The 21858-nt window shown below is 41.2% G+C and overlaps 1 protein-coding gene across 8 annotated transcripts in view; it reads right to left on the minus strand.

Annotated features, from left to right (window-relative positions):
- Positions 1 to 21858, minus strand: part of INTS14 (integrator complex subunit 14) — a 36713-nt gene that overhangs the window by 674 nt on the left and 14181 nt on the right. For all 8 annotated transcript variants that reach the window (XM_046007769.1, XM_046007775.1, XM_046007774.1 and 5 more), the window contains 6 exons: positions 14223 to 14315; positions 13614 to 13758; positions 12110 to 12243; positions 4015 to 4133; positions 2107 to 2172; positions 1 to 168 (listed from right to left, as the gene is read on the minus strand). The exon at positions 1 to 168 is cut by the window's left edge and continues 674 nt beyond it. In XM_046007769.1, the coding sequence (XP_045863725.1) occupies positions 1 to 168; positions 2107 to 2172; positions 4015 to 4133; positions 12110 to 12243; positions 13614 to 13758; positions 14223 to 14315 (725 nt within the window). The remainder of the gene's footprint in view (positions 169 to 2106; positions 2173 to 4014; positions 4134 to 12109; positions 12244 to 13613; positions 13759 to 14222; positions 14316 to 21858) is intronic.

Raw genomic sequence — 21858 nt, forward strand, 5'->3', positions numbered from 1 at the left:
CGTGCTGGCTAGCTTGAGCTGCTGGGCAGCGTGGGTCAGCTGGAAGGCGGCGTCCGGGTGCGCTGTGTCGGGCAGCAGCGTGCACTCCCTTTCCAGCATGTCAGCCACCCCTTTGAGCAGGTCCAGGAAACCAAATGCCAGGGCAGCCTTTCGTAAACGGTTTAGCTCCTGAAACAAGATAAAAAACAAAAAACCAAAAAAAATCCCACCAGTGTTCCTGAAATGTACTTTTCTTGTCACATACTTTCTAAGTGCTCAACTTAGAATATATTTTTCTTGATCCCTGAACTCGTGAGCATTTTTACAGGAGAACAAATGCTGTGCAGAGATGCCAGTAACAAGAGACTGTGAGGACATGCCAAGAGGGTTCCTCTTGGTGATCAGACTGGCCGACTGAAACAGGCAGTCAGCACGACAGTGGGTGAGCGCTTACACCAAACATGGTGAGACACTTGCCACCCATCATTTCAATTCACTCCTGTCAGGAGGATGACTTTTCCCGTTACTCAGGCATGGCGGAGGCTAGCCCCAAACCTCAGAGGACGCTGAACCCTCTGCTGCCTCCTCTCTGGCTAGGCCTCAGACCAAACAACAGTGAACATGTTTGGAGGAGGCTCTGGAGGATTCAAGGAGTCTGACCTGAAAGACTGCCACCAAAAGAAGGATTGGGTAGTGGATGGAAGCAGAGAAATACAAAGAGCCCCATCAACCACTTAGCAGTGCAATCTAGGCCACTTGTGTAGCCTCTCCGAGGCTCAGTGGTCTCATCTGTAGAGCGAGGAGGAGGACCTCTTCCTTGCCCGCTGCGGGGGCTCACGCAGTTGCCCGGTAGAGGCCCTTCCACATCTGATATGTGGGACTCTGTAAAGCCAGAAAAGAGAAGTGGGCTTTCTGACCATCTCTCTACTATCATCTGTTAACAAGGGGGAAAGTTCAGAAGAAGGCCAACGTACAAGTGTGCCTTCTTGAATAGACAGCTGACGACTTCAGGGGATAAAGGGACTATAGCCAAGGGGGGGTCATCAAGGGCCTGTGTAAACTATGGGCTTCACGGGGAGGGAGGGCATGGCTGGCTGAGCAGCTCTCTGAACTCTGATTAAGGTTGCTCTTGCTTGAGTTCACCAGCTTGCCACATAATTAGGTTTGCAGACAACAGTGACATAAAGGTAATGAGATAACACCCAGACAAAGGAGCCCCGTCTGTTCTCCAGAAGAGACGCTAGCCTGGGGTAGGCTACGTGCACCATAAAATATTAGTAGCTGGGCTACAACTGACAACACAGCGTGCCTCACACTGCCACTTCATTTAATTTTAGCAAACACCAGATGGAAAGGCAAGAAACAAGGTGTTTACTTAAATGAACCCCCAACTCTACCCACTGGTTATAAATTTATTCCCTCTACCAATAGCTCTGGATTAGCTAGGCAGGATTCTGAAGGGCCATCCTTTTGCAATTCATATAAATACAATTTTAGTAGTCATTCCTGGAAGCAGCTTCTCTGGTAGAGTAAGAATGTTTTGGGAAATCATCATCCCAGGAAGTCACCCGGGTTGTCCAGGGTTAGACTGGAGACTCATATGAGAGTGGTAAGGAGAGTTCAGGGCTTTGACTCACAGATTCTTTTGACTCCTTTCCTCAGCCACTCACAACAGCATCAAGACAGAGGAGCCCTTGTGCACAGAATCGGGCCACTTAAACACTTCCAATTCTTGGATTTTTAGGGCAGCAGTGGACCTATCATTTCTATTGACTTTACAATGAAAACACTGAGGCACAAGCCAAACATTTCTTTTTTTTAAATATTTTTATTTATTTGACAGAGAGAAATCACAAGTAGGCAGAGAGGCAGGCAGAGAGAGAGGAGGAAGCAGGCTCCCCGCAGAGCACAGAGCCCGATGTGGGGCTCGATCCCAGCACTCTGGGATCATGACCTGAGCTGAAGGCAGAGGCTTTAACCCACTGAGCCACCCAGGTGCCCCAAGCCAAACATTTCTAATGCCTGTCCATGTTCACTCTGTTACCCCATACTCTAACTGCTGTGAACCATTTATTTTTGGTACACATCCCAGCCCCCCCCCCCCCACTGTAATTCTGACAGTCTCACCTTATAGAATGTCTGTGTTTTTTCAGGTAGTTTCCTTGCATTTCTTAAAATCTTCTGTACATCTGTCTGTCAAGGGTATAAAGATTTCAGCATTAGGGTTCTGTGGTAAAAGGGGAAAGAATACAAAAGGATGGCTCCAGATGTTTAGAGAAAAGAAATTGGGAACAGAGGTGCAGTGTCAAGATGAGTCAACGTCACTGTTCTTTACATTAGTAAAGCTCTTCCCTCCTTCAAAATGCTTCATGATAATAAATCCCTTAGTGACAGAAATGAACTTGTCTCACAAAAATACACCCAACAAACCTATACATCTATGGCCAGCTGCTTTCTGGCCAGGGTGCAAAGACCATTCAATGGGGGAAGGAACGGTCTCTTGGACAAATGGTGCCAGGACAGCTGGCTATCCACATGCAAAGAACAAAACTGGATTCTTATTTCACGCCATATAAAACAAACAAAAAAAAACAACTCAAAATGGTTCAGAGACCTAACTGCAAGAGCTAAAACTACAAAACTCTTAGAAGAAAACATGGGCATAAATCTTCATGACCTTGGACCGGCCATGATTTCTTAGTTATGACAACAGCCGCATAGCAACAAAAGAAAAAAAAATTGACAAATGTTCTTAGCAGTATTATTCACAATAGCCAAAAGGTGGAAACAATCCAAATGTTCATCAACTGAATGAAATCTAAGGAAGGAAGTACTGATCTATGTTACAACATGGCCAAATGCTGAAAACATTATGCTAAGTGAAGGAAGCCAAACGCAAAAGTCACATGTTACATGCTGCTATTTATATGAAACATCTAGAATAGGATAAATCCAGAGTCCAAAAGCAGATTAGTGGTGGCCAAGGACTCGGGGAAGTCAGGAATGTAGAGTGACTTGCTTAACAGGTACAGGGTTTCCTCTTAGGGTGAGGAAAATGTTCCAGAACTACACAGTGATGATGGTTGTATAACATTATGATTGTACCAAATGCTATTGAATTTAAAATGGCTGAAATGGTGACTTTGATGTTATGTGTTTTTCACAATAAAAAAAAAACACATCCAGAACAAAACAAAATTTAAAAAGTCATTTGAGAAAAATTCAGCTTTCCTTCTGACAGGGAAGTACTGGGGTCAGGGATGGCAGGAGAGAACCTGATTTTCCAACCAAAGCCCTCCCCCATAGCCACGACAGGGTGTGTTCAGTCTCTATGCAAAGAAGAAACTGTGCCATCAACAGAAGCTATTTCCCTTGTCAGATAGCCTAATTCAGTCAGTAAGTCAGTGGAGGGAGAAGTATCACTGAGTTTGCCTGAAAGCATCAACCTCGAGAATAGTGTAATCTTAGCTTTCCAAAAAAGTGTTGTGGAATTAAGGTGTACTGCCATTGCTTGGGTTCTACTGTGGGGACAGAAAAATAACCTCATGAAGATTTTTATATCCTTCTCAAAAAACTGTTGTCAAAGATAAAACCCATTCTGTCAATGCCTCACCATGTCAAAAATTTTACACTGAAATTCAATGCCAGGAAAGTATGTCTCTCTAGAACTGAAATGTTTCCGTCTGTCAGACAAGGAAGGTTATATATAACCCTACATGTTGCTCTTCTGACCCTGATAGCAGAAAGCTCAGAGCCAAATTGCTCAAATATAATCATTTTGCCTTGAGTTCCCGGTGCAACTGTCTCCCCTCTTCCTCTAGGTTTTGTACTGCTCTAAATTTTGTAAGAAGTGATTTTGCTGCATACGTGTTTTACTGTAGGCCACCTCAGATCCTTTTTGGAAATAATGACAAACATTAGAAGTAAGTGAATTACTAAGTATCAAAGGAAAGGAAAATCAAATCAGATGTCTAATTGCCTGCCAGAATCCCTCCCCTTGTCCCCAGCAGAAAGCAACTTGAATGGTAATGTTACCTGCAGGCCACTGGGTTTGATCCAGACGGTCACATTCTGAGCATAACTGCGTTTGTTTTTGGGCTGCAGGGGAAATGGGCTCTTATTGTCATCCTCTCCATAAGGGTTTTCTTTAGCATCTTAAAAGGAAAACACAATTCTTGAAATGACATCTGGCAAAACATTATCAATTACTTTCCAATTAGGCTAGACGCTCTCTGAATCATTCAATCTTCTTCATCCTGTTACTTTCCTAATTAAGAAAATCCATTCACTTCCCTCAGGTTAGGGAACCTGCTCCCAAACAATGCCACTGATGTTGGAGACTAAACAATCAACTGAGGCCAAGTAGGTAAAAAAACAAAAACAAAAACAAATCCAGCTTAATGTTTTTAAAGAGACAACCTTCACTTATTTGCTTTATCAATTAAGATCAGAGAGAATAAAACTAATACATGCAACCATTCTAAAGTACATATTTTAAGAATATATAACATAATACAATTCTTTATAGTCTGGCCCAGTGCTCTCCAAGAGAATTTTCTACAGTGATCAAATGGTAGCCACTGGCCCATGCAGCTACTGAACACTGACTTGTGGCTAGAGTGATTTGAACTGAATTTTAAATTTTACTTATTTCAATTTAAATGCCTTCAGGTATCTATGTCTACTGGACTGGACATCATAGGTCTAAGCACAGAGAAAATTCCAGAGGAAAATTATAGGTAACCACATTAAGGAAAAGGGCAAGAGAAGAAACACTTTTTGGTGAAATATACTCTATGTCGTCATGGCTTATTAGTTATTGCTTTCAAAGATTTAAAGCCCGGTTGGTTTTTTAGCCATGTGAATAAATAAGGGTTTCTGTTTTTCTACCTGCTTCCCAAGCCAATGAAACTTTGCCACAAACTCACAAGCCCACTTGTATCTACTGGCTCATTTTATCCTGATTACTACTACCTTCTGGGGTAGAGAGAGCTGGGATCCTTTCCCCACCAAGTTCAGGGAGCTTATATCCCTTGTCCAAATGTTCATATTTCCAACTGGAATGAAGCCAGTTTCTCTGAGCCAGAAGCTCTCTAACCCCAATTTGGTAATTTAAATATTTTATACTGGCCCCACACTATGTGTCAGTGCCCCCCACCCAAGCCCTCCAAAAAGTACTGGCCCAGCTTTCCAGGCATATTTCCACAAATACTTGCATATATATAAGACCTTTTAGCTAGGCCAGGATCCCAGCAGTCTTTTTCCATGTAGCACACTTATTTCTAACTTTCCTGCCACTACTTGGTTACTTCCCCTGACTCCCCTTCCCTCATGCATTTATTCCCTTACTCACTTGCTATACTAAGTCCCCACTATGTAGCAAGCACTCTGCTAGGAAGTGTGGCTGGAGAGGATTTTTTTTCTAGACTCAAGGAACTTACAGAATAAAGAATATTTATTAAGTTCCAAACACGTTACGTATATACCTTCTTTCCTTACAGCAGCCCTAGGTGGGGGAAATATTATTGGTCCCATGAATGATGAGGGAACTGAGGCTCAAAAAGGTTGGACCTTCATAGGCTTCACAGTTACTCAGTTGGGCCTGCTTGCAAAGGCAACACTTTTTCTACCACTCAACCTCACCGTTCCTCACATATCCGAACTTACTTATATTCCAGGTCCAGATCTTATCCCACCTTCTCCACAAAGTTGTCCCAAGTGTTCCTGGCACACGCACTTTCTCTAGACCCTTTTCTACATAGCACTCAGTATCAGTATCAAACATTGCAATATCTAACCACAGCCTATCTTGTACAGTCTCTAATTGTTTGAAGCCTATATGTGGTGACTGGCTTGACACACAAACACTGCATCTATGAAAAAAGAACAGGGAACTTAGACATAAGAAATATGGCAGCAAAAATTAAAAAAAAAAAACAAAAAACCAACAAAACAAACCAGTTGCAAGATTAAGCTGAAGATACCTTAGAGAAATTGGAAAACAATGGAAAAATGGGTGGAAGATAAAAAAAATTATACAAAAATCATCAACAGATGTTCTAGAAAAGGGAGAAGAGAGGATACAGAGAGGGGGAATTCAAACACATGATTCATGTTCCCAGGACTAAAGAACAGACTTGCCAGATGAAGGGCCCACTGAATGCCCAGCACAATGAATGAAGAAACCAACAAGTAAGGACATGATTCTGAAAACCCAGAACACAAGGGACACAAAGAAGCGCCTCCAGGAGTGCAGAGGAGAAAGAGATCTGGGTCAAAGCCCTGGCAGCATTGCACTAGACTCTCAGGAGAAACATAGGAAGCCAGAAAAGAAAAACGGAGCTATGCATCAAAACTCTAAGATAAAGTCATTCCCAACCAGCACTCAATAGCCAACAGAATCAACAACTGAGTGTAAGGGATGAAACATAGATGTTTCCAAAGATGCAAGATTTCAAACGTCTACTTCCCATGTAGCCTTTTCTCAGGAGGAGTCACGAAACAGGGGAGCCACAGGAGAGACGGGCAGGGAAGGCTGACAGCTATCCAGCAGGCACATAGAACAAATAGTCCACTTATGAAACAAGCGGAAGGGAAAGGATTCTAAGGGGAAAAAAAAAACAGACAAAAATACCTGAAGAATGTATTTTACTTAGGAATTAGCAGTAAGTACACAGAAAAGAGCAAAGTAAAGCAAGTAGGGGGGAAGGCCATGAGACAGCCCAAAGGGAGGGCTGGCTGTCTTCATCTGCTGCTTGCCACCCCCACAGCCTGCCTGCCCAGCTCTTTCCCAGAGTCTCTGAGAAACCTCAGTGTCTTTCCAACACAGTCTTCCTTTTAAAGGAAGTCAGAAGACAGCTGACCTTTGAACAACATGGGTGTGAAGTGTACAGGTCCACTTATACACAGAATTTTTCCTAAAAATATAAGTACTATAAATCTATTTTCTCCTCCTCAGGGTTTTTAAAATAACAGTTTCTTTTCTCTAGTGTTCTTTATTGTAAGAATGCAGTATATAATACATACATAATATATACATATATATGTATATGTAAATACATATATACACAAACATACAAAGTACGTGTTCATCAACTGTTTATGTTATTGGTAAGGATTCTGGTCAACAGTAGGCTCTTACTAGTGAAGTTTGGGGTAGTTAAAAGTCATAACCCCCACATTATTCAAGGATGCACTGCACATTTATCTTGCCTGCTACAAAAAAGAAAAAAGTACCTTTAAAAAAAAAAAACTGGTGCAGAGAACAAAGAGCTGCAAAACAAAATGTAACTCAGTGTACCACACGGCTTAGTCATTTAGTCATAAATAACGTTCATATCATCTAACAAGGACAGAATACTGCTTCACCCAAAAAGAACACTATAATCACACTGGAAGGATAGAGGAAGGGAAAAATGTACTTCTTGAGTAGGTGGGTGGGGACAGTGGCGGTAAGAGAGCTAAGCAGTCAACCTTAAAAAGTCAAAATGACATTTAAAATGAAAAGAAAAAAAGTCATGATATATATACTTACATTATTTAGAAATGTAAATACCAAAAAAAACCCCCAAAACCCTCTTACAATTAGAAGTTGTAAGTAGTTGTTACTAGGAACAGAATGAGAAATAGGAGGGATAGGTATTAACAACCGTACCATTTTGTTTGCCTTGTTTTAACTAAAAATAAATAAAAACAAGTTCTTTGACATTGGCCATGGAAACATTTTTCTAGGTATGTCTCCTCAGGCAAGGGAAATGCAAGCAAAATAAAGCTACTGGGAGCACACCAAAATAAAAAGCTTTTTGCACAGGGAAGAAAACCACCAACACAACAAAAAGGCAACATACTGAATGGAAGAAGTAATTGATTATATCCAATAAGGGGTTAGTAACTAAAATATACCAAGAACTTATACAATTCAATACCAGAAGAACAAATAATACAATTAAAAAATAGGCAGAGGAGCTGAACAGACATATCCAAAGAAGACATACAAACGGCCAACAGTACATGAAAAGATGCTCAACATCAGTGATCATCAGGGAAATACAAATCAAAACCGTAATGAGATACCACCTTATACCTCTCAGAATGACTAAAATAAAAAAACACAAAAAATAGGGGCATCTGGGTGGCTCAGCTAGTTAAGCATTCGACTATTGGTTTCAGCTCAGGTCAGTCACATCATGGGTCATGGGATCGAGTCCTGGATCGGGCTCCCCACTCCGAGAGGAGTCTGCTTGAAAGATTCTCTCCCTCTGCCCCTGTCTCCACATGTACACTCTCTCTCTGAAACAAATAAATAAATCTTTAAAAAACAAACAAACAAAAACACAAAAAATAACAAGTGTTGGCCAGGATGTGGAAAAAGAGAAACCCTTGGGCCATGCTGGTGACAACACAAATGAGTGCAGTCACTGTGGAAAACAGTGTGGAGGTTCCTCAAAAAGTCAAAAACAGAACTACCATGGTTCATTAATTCCACTACTGAGTACTTACCCAAAGAAAATGAAAACACAAATTCAAAAAGATATATGCACCCCTGCACACACACACACACACACACACACACGTATTTTTTTTTTTTAAGATTTTATTTATTTATTTGACAGACAGAAATCACAAGTAGGCAGAGAGGCAGGCACAGAGAGAGGGGGAGGCAGGTTCCCTGCTGAGCAGAGAGCCCGATGCGGGGCTCGATCCCAGGACCCTGAGATCATGACCTGAACCGAAGGCAGAGGCTTTAACCCACTGAGCCACCCAGGCGCCTCCCCCGCAACACGTATTATTTAGCCATAAAAAAGAAGGAAATCTTGCCATTCATAACAATATGGATGGATCTAGAGGGCATAATGCTAGGTGAAATAAATCAGAGAAAGACAAATAAGACATATGTGTAATTTCAGAAACAAAACAAAGAGACAAAAACCAACCAAACAAACAAAAACCCAGACTTTAGGGCACCTGGGTGGCTCAGTCGGTTAAGTGGCTGCCTTTAGCTCAGGTCAAGATCCCAGAGTCCTGAGATCAAGTCCCACCTCAGGACCCTGGCTTGGTCCTCTCAGGACCCTTGAGAGGGAGCTTGCTTCTCCCTCTCCCTCTGCCTGCCTGCCTGCAGCTCCCCCTGCTTGTGCTCTCTCTCTCATCTTCTCTGTGTCAAATAAATAAATAATTAAAAAACAAACAAAAAACCCAGACCTTAAACAGAACAAACTGGTGGTTGCCAGATGGGAGGTGTGGGGGGGAAGGATGAAATGAAGGGGATCAGAGTACACTTATCACGATGAGCACTGAGTAATGCACTGAACTGTTAAATCATTATACTGTACATCTGAAACTAACACTGTATGCTAATTATATTATTATTATTATTTTAAGTATCTGGAAAATGAGGTAAAAACAATGGGTAGAATTTTTCTTGTCGTCCTTTCACTGAGGGGATAGACCTTCCACATTCCTAGCTTTACTCAGAGATTTCAGTTCTTTGTCTGGTTTGGAAACAACGTTGTATCTCTTCTCGTGTGTGAACTTTACAACCCCAGACCCTGCATCCTAGCTCTAGAGCTGGCCAACTGCCTGGTTTTGAGTTAAAAATGGTTTTTACATTACATAGTTGGGGGAAATAAAAATATTTCATGACACATGAAAATGATATGAAATTCAAATTCTGTTGTCCATAAGATTATTTTATTGGAATAGGTCATTCCCGTTCATTTATGTATTGTGTTACAATGGCAAAGTCATGACAGAGATCATATGGTCTGCAAAGTCTAGCATACTTACTATCTAGCCCTTTACTGAAAAGCCTTACTGCTTAGCTTCTAGGGTCAATATTCAATCAAAATCTTTTCTAGGCTTCAGTGGCAAAGGCATCCTTCAGGCCTGACATAAATGTACATTAAGACAGGGTAAGCAGGCTACGTATTGTACATGTGTATGAGACACTACTTTTTCTACTTTAGTCTCTTTATTCTCTTGGCTTCTGTGACATCACTTTCTTCCACTTTTCCTTCTACTTATTCCTTCTCATTTTCCTTTATTAGTGCCCTTTCCACTGACCCCGTAATCTTTTCTAGGGGTTTGGTTCTTGGCTCTCTTTTGCCTTAATTATATATTTTCCTGAGGCAAGGGCTTCTTGAAAGTGTGGTTATGGATCACCTGGATTGTAATCATTTGGATAATACTAAAACTGCAAGTTTTTTGGGCTGGAATCCAGACCGAATGAACTAGAATCTCCTTAAGTGGGGCCCAGGAAACAATTTTTAAACAAGTTCTGGGTTTTTTGTTTAGTTTTGTACACAAAAAGTCAAATGTGTGAACCACTGCCCTAAGCAACTGTTCTCATTCTCACCATTTTAACTATGCTTATAACTAAAAATTATATATTCAACTCTGTCCTCTTTCAGGAACTCTCACACGAATTGTCTCTAGCCTCTTCTACCTGAATCTCTCAGGCAAAATGAGCAAAGTTGATTCTGCCTCCTGAGTATCTTTTGCATGGATCCCTATCCTCCCTGTTCCCAGCCACTGCCCCTGTTCTGGCTCTCATCCTTACATCTCCAGGACTGTCACAGCAGACTTGTAACTGCTGGATGCTCTTACCTTTCCAAATCCACACTCCACAGAATTATCTATCTTTCTTTTTTGAAGATTTTATTTATTTACTTATTTGAGAGAAAGAGAGAGAGAGCACATGCCTGAGCAGGGCAGGGGGAGAGGGAGAGATAATCTCAAGCAGAGTCCCCACTGAGCACAGACCCCAATGTCGGGCTTGAGGTCATGACCTGAGCTGAAACCAAAACAAAGTCAGATGCTTAACTGACTGAGCAACCCAGACATCCCCAGAATTATCTTTCTAAATGCAAGGTCTCACTTGAGCTTGAATTTATTAGCTCTCACTTGAATTTCAGCCATACTACGTACCTCCAGGGAGCACCAGTACCCAGAAAAATAAGTCTCCTAACTGGTATCTCCACTTCTCATACGCATCCCCTTCAGTGGCTTCCCAGTATCTGCAGAATAGTCTCAGCTCTTCACATTTCAGAGGAGGTATGTCCTATTCCAGCCACTGCCAACTTCTAACCCACCACCGGGCCCGCCCCGCCCCACTCTCATGCTTTGTGTTCTAGCTTTGCTTTTCTATAGGTGATCCCTTTGTCCAGAATGCCTCTTCTTCCTTCACGAGCTCAGCGAACCTTTTTCTTCAAACCTCAGTTTGGGTGTCCCTCCTTTGTGAAGATTTTCCTGAGTCCTCTACGCAGAGCCGAACATCCAGGCCAACCCTGATCTCATACCAGTCTGTCTTTTACCCCCTACAAGTTTGTTCAGTAGATGTTTCTGAAATTGAAATGGGCTCAAATGAGTCCAGAATGACTCTACAGTTGGAGCCTGAGTACCTAGGAGTACATAGGCCTCAATCAGGAGCGGGAAAAATCAGAAAAAGGAACAGTTTAGAAGGGAAGGGTTAAGAGACAATGGTTTCTCTAACAAACATGCTGAGCTGCTTGGTACTATGGCAGAATATCCAGCTGGATGGGTCTAACTAGGAATTGAAAATATGATATGCAAGTTTCAGGGAGAGATCAAGTAAGGCAAGAGTTATACATCTAGGGGAGTCCGAAGCTATAATGGCTGATGGAATAATCAAGAGAGAATAATAATCCAAGAGAGAAAGGCAAAGGAAAACATTCTGAAAATTATGAGGCAAGAAGACAAGACAACAAGATAAAGCAAAGCTGCTAAAGAAACAAGTATCAGAAGAATGCAATATTAGGAAAGCTAAGGGAAAACATTTTCAGGAAGGAAGGGGATTAAATTATCTACAAATGACTGGGGTTACTGAGTTGAAAACAGTATACTGAAGAAAAAAATGTTTATGGACAATAGCTTTTCACGCTAAGCAGTCAGAGCACTTACATTTACTCGAAGCAACCTAAATGTCAGTTTCCCTTGACGTAAAGTTAAAGTTCAAACATCACACTCTGCTGGGGTTCTCCATGCACATATCCGCATTAGAGACCACAGCACATGCATAAGGGAGATCACACAGCTCTCTGACTGCAGTCAGACCCATTCAGAAGAGCAGAAAGAAAACAAAGTCAAGGTAAGTAAAATCTGATCTGAGTTATACCTGAAATAGGACCCAACTGTGCCATTTTCCCTAGCCATGGGAGAGGTTCTGGGCCAGGCTCAAAGAGAGACATCATGAGGTTTGATTTCTTCTTGCTGTCAGCTTGGGAGTAGAGCATTCCATGCCATTCAGGACTAGATGGAGAGAAGATGGAAGATCAGAAGAATGTCAAGCCTGGGACTATGAAATTATATAAGTCTAGCCAGTGTTTTTCTCTCGAAAAGACATGGGTCTTCAGCTTTGAAATTAGGCTCATTTTTACTAAAGCCAAATCCTAAAACTGAAAATGCATACGGCTGCCCTCTGATATTGCCATTCCTCTGGGAAACGTATTATTATTCAATTAGGTAGATATAGAAATCAAAAGCAATCTTAGGAAAGAAAAAAATCACAAGGGCAGCAAATAGCTACAGAGGTAGGGAGGACAAAAGGTTGCAACCCATGTTTCAGCTGCCTCCCCGAGTCATTCACAGCAGCACCGACACAGAGCAGCATTTCTAACAAAGGGCACAAAGCCATCAACCAGCTCTGTTCCTGCTTCTCAAAAGGCCCTAGGGGACTCTCATATTTAGAGCTCGTCAGTACAAGCAGCTTGGGTACCAAGAAACACAGCAAACTAATAGCTAATAAGAATTGCATTCTTCTTTTTGAACCAGGTAATTTTAACTCAAGTAGAAATGGAGCTTCACCTGAGTACTCCTAACCTCTTCATCTTCTATACCAGTCAACCCCAGGTGATGGCCAGAAGATGATCAGTCACCTCTTCTTTCCTAACAATAGGTATTATAGAAAGGGAAGCAGATGGTTTTGCAAATTTCAAGACTGTAGCAAATGTAAAAGCTAAGAGGTGTTCGCACAGGGAAGGGTTACAGCACAGTGGTTATGAATATGGGGTCTGGAGTCAGAATGCAAGGGTAAGGACCCTGGCTCTTTCGTTTATAAGCTGTGTGACCTTGAGCAAGTTCCCTGACCTCCCTAAGCCTCAGTTTCTCATCTGTACAATAGGGAAAACACTGACACCCCCTGTATAGTGTTGTTGTGAGGGGTTACATAAAATTAATGTATGTAAAGTGACTGGAGAAGCGCCTGGCACATGGTAAAATTTTCAATCAATATTCTTGGTATCCTTTTTCATTTAGTTCTACCTCCTCATCTTACAGCTGAGGAGCCTGTGAATATTGCTTAAGATCCCAGAGCAAGTAGCAGAACTGTTTTAACTGAGTCCAGATTTCCCAGATAGAAAAGAGGAAAACTACTGGATATAATATAAAAGGATATAATATAAAAAGATACAATATAAAAGGATATAATATAAAAGCAATATAGTTAAAAGGCTCACTCTGTACTTATTCTAGGGGATAACTTAAAGAGCACTTTAGGAGGTGATGGTAGGTGGGAAAAGTATGGCAGGGGGAAGAAAAGGTGGTAAGGAAAAATCTGGGAAATATTTCACTCTGTAAATTGATTCTCCCTCATTCAACCAAAGGTAAGCAAAGGTCCTTACCCTAACTGAACTATTGCCACCATTCCTTCTACTTTCAGGCTGCCATGGAGCAGGACACAGAAGTTGGGTATTTTGCCCGCAATTTGATTGGCTGAATTTTCATCTTCGTTGTCGTCAGTTATGCCAGTACCCACCTCATCACCTTCTGTGAAAAGATCAGAATAAGATTAGCTGGTTGTTTCTAGCCTTGGAAGGAGGGTATTCAGTTATAAAGAAATATTGTAACAAGTAAGAAAAACTCCTTTTCTCATTTTCCTATGTCCATATAAAAGCAGTTTTCACATATTATATGAATTCCATTTAAATGAAACATCCAGAATAGGTAAACCTATAGAAACAGAAAAACATTAAGTGGTTACCTGGGGCTGAGGGAGATAGAAAACTAGGGGTTGATAGCTAAAGGGTTTCTTTTCTGGTGGTGAAATTAAAATCGCAGAAATGGTCTAGTATTATTAGGAAACATTCCATTTTTAAAAATCAAATCCAGTAACTATTCCTTTCCCCTAATTCTGCAAAATGGGCAATCCTACTATCAACTACATACATTTAAAAATAACTTTAGATCATAAGATGCTTCATCTGTATCACTGGAATAGGAAGAGAACTCACCTTTGTTAAGTGCTATTGGTAGGACCAGATGTCTGGACAGAACTGGGGGACTTGAAATATCAGCTATATCAATAAATCCCACAATTTCCAAATCTGAAAAGAATCAATCAACACTGAATTAATGGATAGGGAAATACATAATTTTCTATGTACTAGGCTTCACAAATATAGCGTTTAGGTGAGGAATTCAGATGTGACTAGGAAGGTTATTAGAAGTTTCTCTGATTAACTCATAATTTGCATTTTATTTTTTTTTAAAAAGATTTTATTTATTTATTTGACAGAGAGAGAGATCACAAGTAGGCAGAGAGTCAGGCAGAGAGAGAGGAGGAAGCAGGCTCCCCGCGGAGCAGAGAGCCCGATGCGGGGCTCGATCCCAGGACCCTGAGATCATGACCCGAGCCGAAGGCAGCGGCTTAATCCACTGAGCCACCCAGGCGCCCCATAATTTGCATTTTAAACAGCTTCAAGATACAGGAATAACCGTCTTTCATTTAATGATTTAAGTTGTAAGACAAACCAGTTAGACTTTATTTTTATGAGGCTAGGACCCCAGCCAAGGCAAAAGCTTAAACATAAAATCCCTGTTTAGTCAGGGATGTTAGGGTCGGCAGGGGGCGTCATAGTCAAGCACTTCCACCACTCCATCCTTGTAGGAGAAGCAAATGTCCTTGGACTGTAAAGCTATTATTAAAAACATTTCCGTGACAAAGAAATACATTCACTAGAAGTGCAAGGTAGCAGTCTAAACATGACAATGATTGCTTTACAGAAGCTTATTAAAGACCCAGAGTACTTGCTGGAAACCTAATAGGTAAAAAATAAAGTTTTATCCCAAAGTACTTTTTAAAAGTTTATTTTCTGATTATATAAATAGTAGAAACACTTGGAAAACACTAAAAATTGTAAAGAAGAAAAATAGGGTCACTCATTATTCACCATAAAGAAGCATCTATTAGGGGGAGGAGTTATGATGGCGGAGAAGTAGCAGCCTGAGACTACATCAGGTAACAGGAGATCAGCTTGATAGCTTATCTAAACATTGCAAACACCTACAAATCCAACGGGAGAGCGAAGAGAAGAAGAACAGCAACTCTAGAAACAGAAAATCAACCACTTTCTGAAAGGTAGGACTGGCGGAGAAGTGAATCTAAAACGACGGGAAGATAGACCGCGGGGGGAGGGGCCGGCTCCCGGCAAGCGGCGGAGGAACGGAGCACAAAATCAGGACTTTTAAAAGTCTGTTCCACTGAGGGACATTGCTCCAGAGGCTAAACCAGGGTGAAGCCCACGCGGGGCCCCGCAGGGTCACAGAAGGATCGGGGGTGTCGGAGTGTCGGAGAGCTCGCAGGTATTAGAACGGAGAAGCCGGCTGCAGAGACAGAGCCGAGGACTGAACTCTCAGCTCGGGGTTACCTTGAACTGGTCGCGGGCTGGGTGAGCTTGGAGCGCGACTAGAGGCTGGGGATACGGGAGTGATTGGGTGCTGTCCTCTGGGGGCGCACTGAGGAGTGGGGCCCCAGGCTCTCGGCTCCTCCGGGCCGGAGACTGGGAGGCCGCCATTTTCATTCCCGTCCTCCGGAACTCTACGGAAAGCGTTCAGGGAACAGAAGCTCCCAAAAGCGAACCCGAGCCGATTACTTAGTCCGGCCGCCGGTAAGGGCGGTGCAATCCCGCCTCGGGCAAAGACACTTGAGAGTCACTACAACAGGCCCCTCCCCCAGAAGATCAACAAAATATCCAGCCAGGACGAAGTTCATCTATCAAGGAGAAAGCAGATTCAATTCCTAAGACAGCAGAGCAATTCCAGAGGAGGAGAAAGCAAAGCACGGAACTCATGGCTTTCTCCCCATGATTCTTTAGTCTTGCGGCTACTTCAATTTTTTTTTCTTTTTTCAATTTTTTTTCTTTTTTCTTTTTTCTTCTTCTGCTAAATTTTTTAAAACTTTTACCCTTTTCTTTTTTAACGTTTTTTGACTAGTTCATCCAAATATATATATTTTTTCTTTCTTTTTTATATTTTTTTGTTTTATTTTTTAAATTTTTTTTTTTTCCAGAACCTGTTTTTATCCCCTTTCTCCCCCCCACAATTTGGGGTCTCTTCTGATTTGGTTACAGCGCATTTTTCCGGGGTCTTTGCCACCCTTTTAGTAGTTTATTTGCTCCTTCATACCCTCTTATCTGGACAAAATGACAAGGCGGAAAAAATCACCACAAACAAAAGAACAAGACACAGTACCGAAGGCTAGGGACCTAATCAACACAGACATTGGTAATATGTCAGATCAAGAGTTCAGAATGATGATTCTGAACATTCTAGCCGGGCTCGAAAAAGGCATGGAAGATATTAGAGAAACCCTCTCTGGAGATATTAAAGCCCTTTCTGGAGAAATTAAAGAACTAAAATCTAACCAAGTTGAAATCAAAAAAGCTATTAATGAGGTGCAATCAAAAATGGAGGCTCTCACTGCTAGGATAAATGAGGCAGAAGAAAGAATTAGTGATATAGAAGACCAAATGACAGAGAATAAAGAAGCCGAGCAAAAGAGGGACAAACAGCTACTGGACCATGAGGGGAGAATTCGAGAGATAAGTGACACCATTAGAATAATTGGGATTCCAGAAGAAGAAGAAACAGAGAGGGGAGCAGAAGGTCTATTGGAGAGAATCATTGGAGAGAATTTCCCTAATATGGCAAAGGGAACAAGCATTAAAATCCAGGAGATGCAGAGAACCCCCCTCAAAGTCAACAAGAATAGGTCCACACCCCGTCACCTAATAGTAAAATTTACAAGTCTTAGTGACAAAGAGAAAATCCTGAAAGCAGCCCGAGAAAAGAAGTCTGTAACATACAATGGTAAAAATATTAGATTGGCGGCAGACTTATCCACAGAGACCTGGCAGGCCAGAAAGAGCTGGCATGATATATTCAGAGCACTAAACGAGAAAAACATGCAGCCAAGAATACTCTATCCAGCTAGGCTATCATTGAAAATAGAAGGAGAGATCAAAAGCTTCCAGGACAAACAAAAACTGAAAGAATTTGCAAACACCAAACCAGCTCTACAGGAAATATTGAAAGGGGTCCTCTAAGCAAAGAGAGAGCCTAAAAGTAGTAGATCAGAAAGGTACAGAGACAATATACAGTAACAGTCACCTTACAGGCTAATAATGGCACTAAATTCATATCTCTCAATAGTTACCCTGAATGTTAATGGGCTAAATGCCCCAATCAAAAGACACAGGGTATCAGAATGGATAAAAAAACAAAACCCATCAGTATGTTGCCTACAAGAAACTCATTTTAGACGTGAAGACACCTCCAGATTTAAAGTGAGGGGGTGGAAAACAATTTACCATGCTAATGGGCATCAGAAGAAAGCTGGGGTGGCAATCCTTATATCAGATCAATTAGATTTTAAGCCAAAGACTATAATAAGAGATGAGGAAGGACACTATATCCTACTCAAAGGGTCTGTCCAACAAGAAGATCTAACAATTTTCAATATCTATGCCCCTAACGTGGGAGCAGCCAACTATATCAACCAATTAATAACAAAATCAAAGAAACACATCAATAATAATACAATAATAGGAGGGGACTTTAACACTCCCCTCACTGAAATGGACAGATCATCCAAGCAAAAGATCAACAAGGAAATAAAGGCCTTAAATGACACACTGGACCAGATGGACATCACAGATATATTCAGAACATTTCATCCCAAAGCAACAGAATACACATTCTTCTCTAGTGCACATGGAACCTTCTCCAGAATAGATCACATCCTGGGTCACAAATCAGGTCTCAACCGGTATCAAAAGATTAGGGTTATTCCCTGCATATTTTCAGACCACAATGCTCTGAAGCTAGAACTCAATCACAAGAGGAAAGCTGGAAAGAACCCAAATACATGGAGACTAAACAGCATCCTTCTAAAGAATGAATGGGTTAACCAGGAAATTAAAGAAGAATTGAAAAAATTCATGGAAACAAATGATAATGAAAACACAACAGTTCAAAATCTGTGGGACACAGCAAAGGCAGTCCTGAGAGGAAAATATATAGCAGTACCAGCCTTTCTCAAGAAACAAGAAAGGTCTCAAGTACACAACCTAACCCTACGCGTAAAGGAGCTGGAGAAAGTACAAGAAAGAAACCCTAAACCCAGCAGGAGAAGAGAAATCATAAAGATCAGAGCAGAAATCAATGAAATAGAAACCAAAAAAACAATAGAAAAAATCAATGAAACTAGGAGCTGGTTCTTTGAAAGAATCAATAAGATTGATAAACCCCTGGCCAGACTCATCAAAAAGAAAAGAGAAAGGACCCAAATAAATAAAATCATGAATGAAAGAGGAGAGATCACAACTAACATCAAAGAAATACAGACAATTATAAGAACATACTATGAGCAACTCTACGCCAACAAATTGGACAATCTGGAAGAAATGGATGCATTCCTAGAGACATATAAACTACCACAACTGAACCAGGAAGAAATAGAAAACCTGAACAGGCCCATAACCAGTAAGGAGATTGAAACAGTCATCAAAAATCTCCAAACAAACAAAAGCCCAGGGCCAGACGGCTTCCCAGGGGAATTCTACCAAACATTTAAAGAAGAACTAATTCCTATTCTCCTGAAACTGTTCCAAAAAATAGAAATGGAAGGAAAACTTCCAAACTCATTTTATGAGGCCAGCATCACCTTGATCCCAAAACCAGACAAGGATCCCACCAAAAAAGAGAACTACAGACCAATATCCTTGATGAACACAGACGCAAAAATTCTCGCCAAAATACTAGCCAATAGGATTCAACAGTACATTAAAAGGATTATTCACCACGATCAAGTGGTATTTATTCCAGGGCTGCAGGGTTGGTTCAACATCCGCAAGTCAATCAATGTGATAGAACACATTAATAAAAGGAAGAACAAGAACCATATGATACTCTCAATAGATGCTGAAAAAGCATTTGACAAAGTACAGCATCCCTTCCTGATCAAAACTCTTCAAAGTGTAGGGATAGAGGGCACATACCTCAATATTATCAAAGCCATCTATGAAAAACCCACCGCAAATATCATTCTCAATGGAGAAAAACTGAAAGCTTTTCCGTTAAGGTCAGGAACACGGCAGGGATGTCCATTATCACCACTGCTATTCAACATAGTATTAGAAGTCCTAGCCTCAGCAATCAGACAACAAAAAGAAATTAAAGGCATCCAAATTGGTAAAGAAGAAGTCAAACTATCACTCTTCGCAGATGATATGATACTATATGTGGAAAACCCAAAAGACTCCACTCCAAAACTGCTAGAACTTGTACAGGAATTCAGTAAAGTGTCAGGATATAAAATCAATGCACAGAAATCAGTTGCATTTCTGTACACCAACAACAAGGCTGAAGAAAGAGAAATTAAGGAGTCAATCCCATTTACAATTGTACCCAAAACTATAAGATACCTAGGAATAAACCTAACCAAAGAGACTAAGAATCTATACACAGAAAATTATAAAGTACTCATGAAAGAAATTGAGGAAGACACAAAAAAATGGAAAAATGTTCCATGCTCCTGGATTGGAAGAATAAATATTGTGAAAATGTCTATGCTACCTAAAGCAATCTACACATTTAATGCAATCCCTATCAAAATACCATCCATTTTTTTCAAAGAAATGGAACAAATAATCCTAAAATTTATATGGAACCAGAAAAGACCTCGAATAGCCAAAGGAATATTGAAGAACAAAGCCAAAGTTGGTGGCATCACAATTCCGGACTTCAAGCTCTATTACAAAGCTGTCATCATCAAGACAGCATGGTACTGGCACAAAAACAGACACATAGATCAGTGGAACAGAATAGAGAGCCCAGAAATCGACCCTCAACTCTATGGTCAACTAATCTTCGACAAAGCAGGAAAGAATGTCCAATGGAAAAAAGACAGCCTCTTCAATAAATGGTGCTGGGAAAATTGGACAGCCACATGCAGAAAAATGAAATTGGACCACTTCCTTACACCACACACGAAAATAGATTCCAAATGGATGAAGGACCTCAATGTGAGAAAGGAATCCATCAAAATCCTTGAGGAGAACGCAGGCAGCAACCTCTTCGACCTCAGCCGTAGCAACATCTTCCTAGGAACAACGGCAAAGGCAAGGGAAGCAAGGGCAAAAATGAACTATTGGGATTTCATCAAGATCAAAAGCTTTTGCACAGCAAAGGAAACAGTTAACAAAACCAAAAGACAACTGACAGAATGGGAGAAGATATTTGCAAACGACATATCAGATAAAGGGCTAGTATCCAAAATCTATAAGGAACTTAGCAAACTCAACACCCAAAGAACAAACAATCCAATCAAGAAATGGGCAGAGGACATGAACAGACATTTCTGCAAAGAAGACATCCAGATGGCCAACAGACACATGAAAAAGTGCTCCACGTCACTCGGCATCAGGGAAATACAAATCAAAACCACAATGAGATATCACCTCACACCAGTCAGAATGACTAAAATTAACAAGTCAGGAAATGACAGATGCTGGAGAGGATGTGGAGAAAGGGGAACCCTCCTCTACTGTTGGTGGGAATGCAAGCTGGTGCAACCACTCTGGAAAACAACATGGAGGTTCCTCAAAATGTTGAAAATAGAACTACCCTATGACCCAGCAATTGCACTACTGGGTATTTACCCTAAAGATACAAACATAGTGATCCGAAGGGGCACGTGTACCCGAATGTTTATAGCAGCAATGTTTACAATAGCCAGACTATGGAAAGAACCTAGATGTCCATCAAGAGATGAATGGATAAAGAAGATGTGGTATATATACACAATGGAATACTATGCAGCCATCAAAAGAAATGAAATCTTGCCATTTGCGACGACGTGGATGGAACTAGAGCGTATCATGCTTAGTGAAATAAGTCAATCGGAGAAAGACAACTATCATATGATCTCCCTGATATGAGGACATGGAGAAGCAACATGGGGGGGTAGGGGGATAGGAGAAGAATAAATGAAACAAGATGGGATTGGGAGGGAGACAAACCATAAATGACTCTTAATCTCACAAAACAAACTGGGGGTTCCTGGGGGGAGGTGGGGTTGGGAGAGGGGGAGCGGGCTATGGACATTGGGGAGGGGAGGCGAACCATAAGAGACTATGGACTCTGAAAAACAACCTGAGGGTTTTGAAGGGTCAGGGGTGGGAGGTTGGGGCAACCTGAGGGTTTTGAAGGGTTAAGGGTGGGAGGTTGGGGGAACAGGTGGTGGGTAATGGGGAGGGCACGTTTTGCATGGAGCACTGGCTGTTGTGCAAAAAGAATGAATACTGTTACGCTGAAAAAATAAAATGGAAAAAAAAACAAACAACAACAACAACAAAAAAAAGAAGCATCTATTAATATTTTATTGAATTGCTTTTCAGTCTTTCTTCCAGGCACAGACATACTCGTATTCTCAAAATGATTTTTTTTAAAAAAGATTTATTCATTTGACAGAGAGAGAGAGAGACAGAGACACAGCAAAAGCAGAGTGAATGGCAGGCTGAAGGAGAGAGAGAGAAGCAGGCTGCCCGCTAAGCAGGTAACCTGTCATGGCGCTTGATCCCAGGACTC

This window comes from Meles meles, chromosome 6 (assembly GCF_922984935.1).
Source record: "Meles meles chromosome 6, mMelMel3.1 paternal haplotype, whole genome shotgun sequence".
NCBI lineage: Eukaryota > Metazoa > Chordata > Mammalia > Carnivora > Mustelidae > Meles > Meles meles.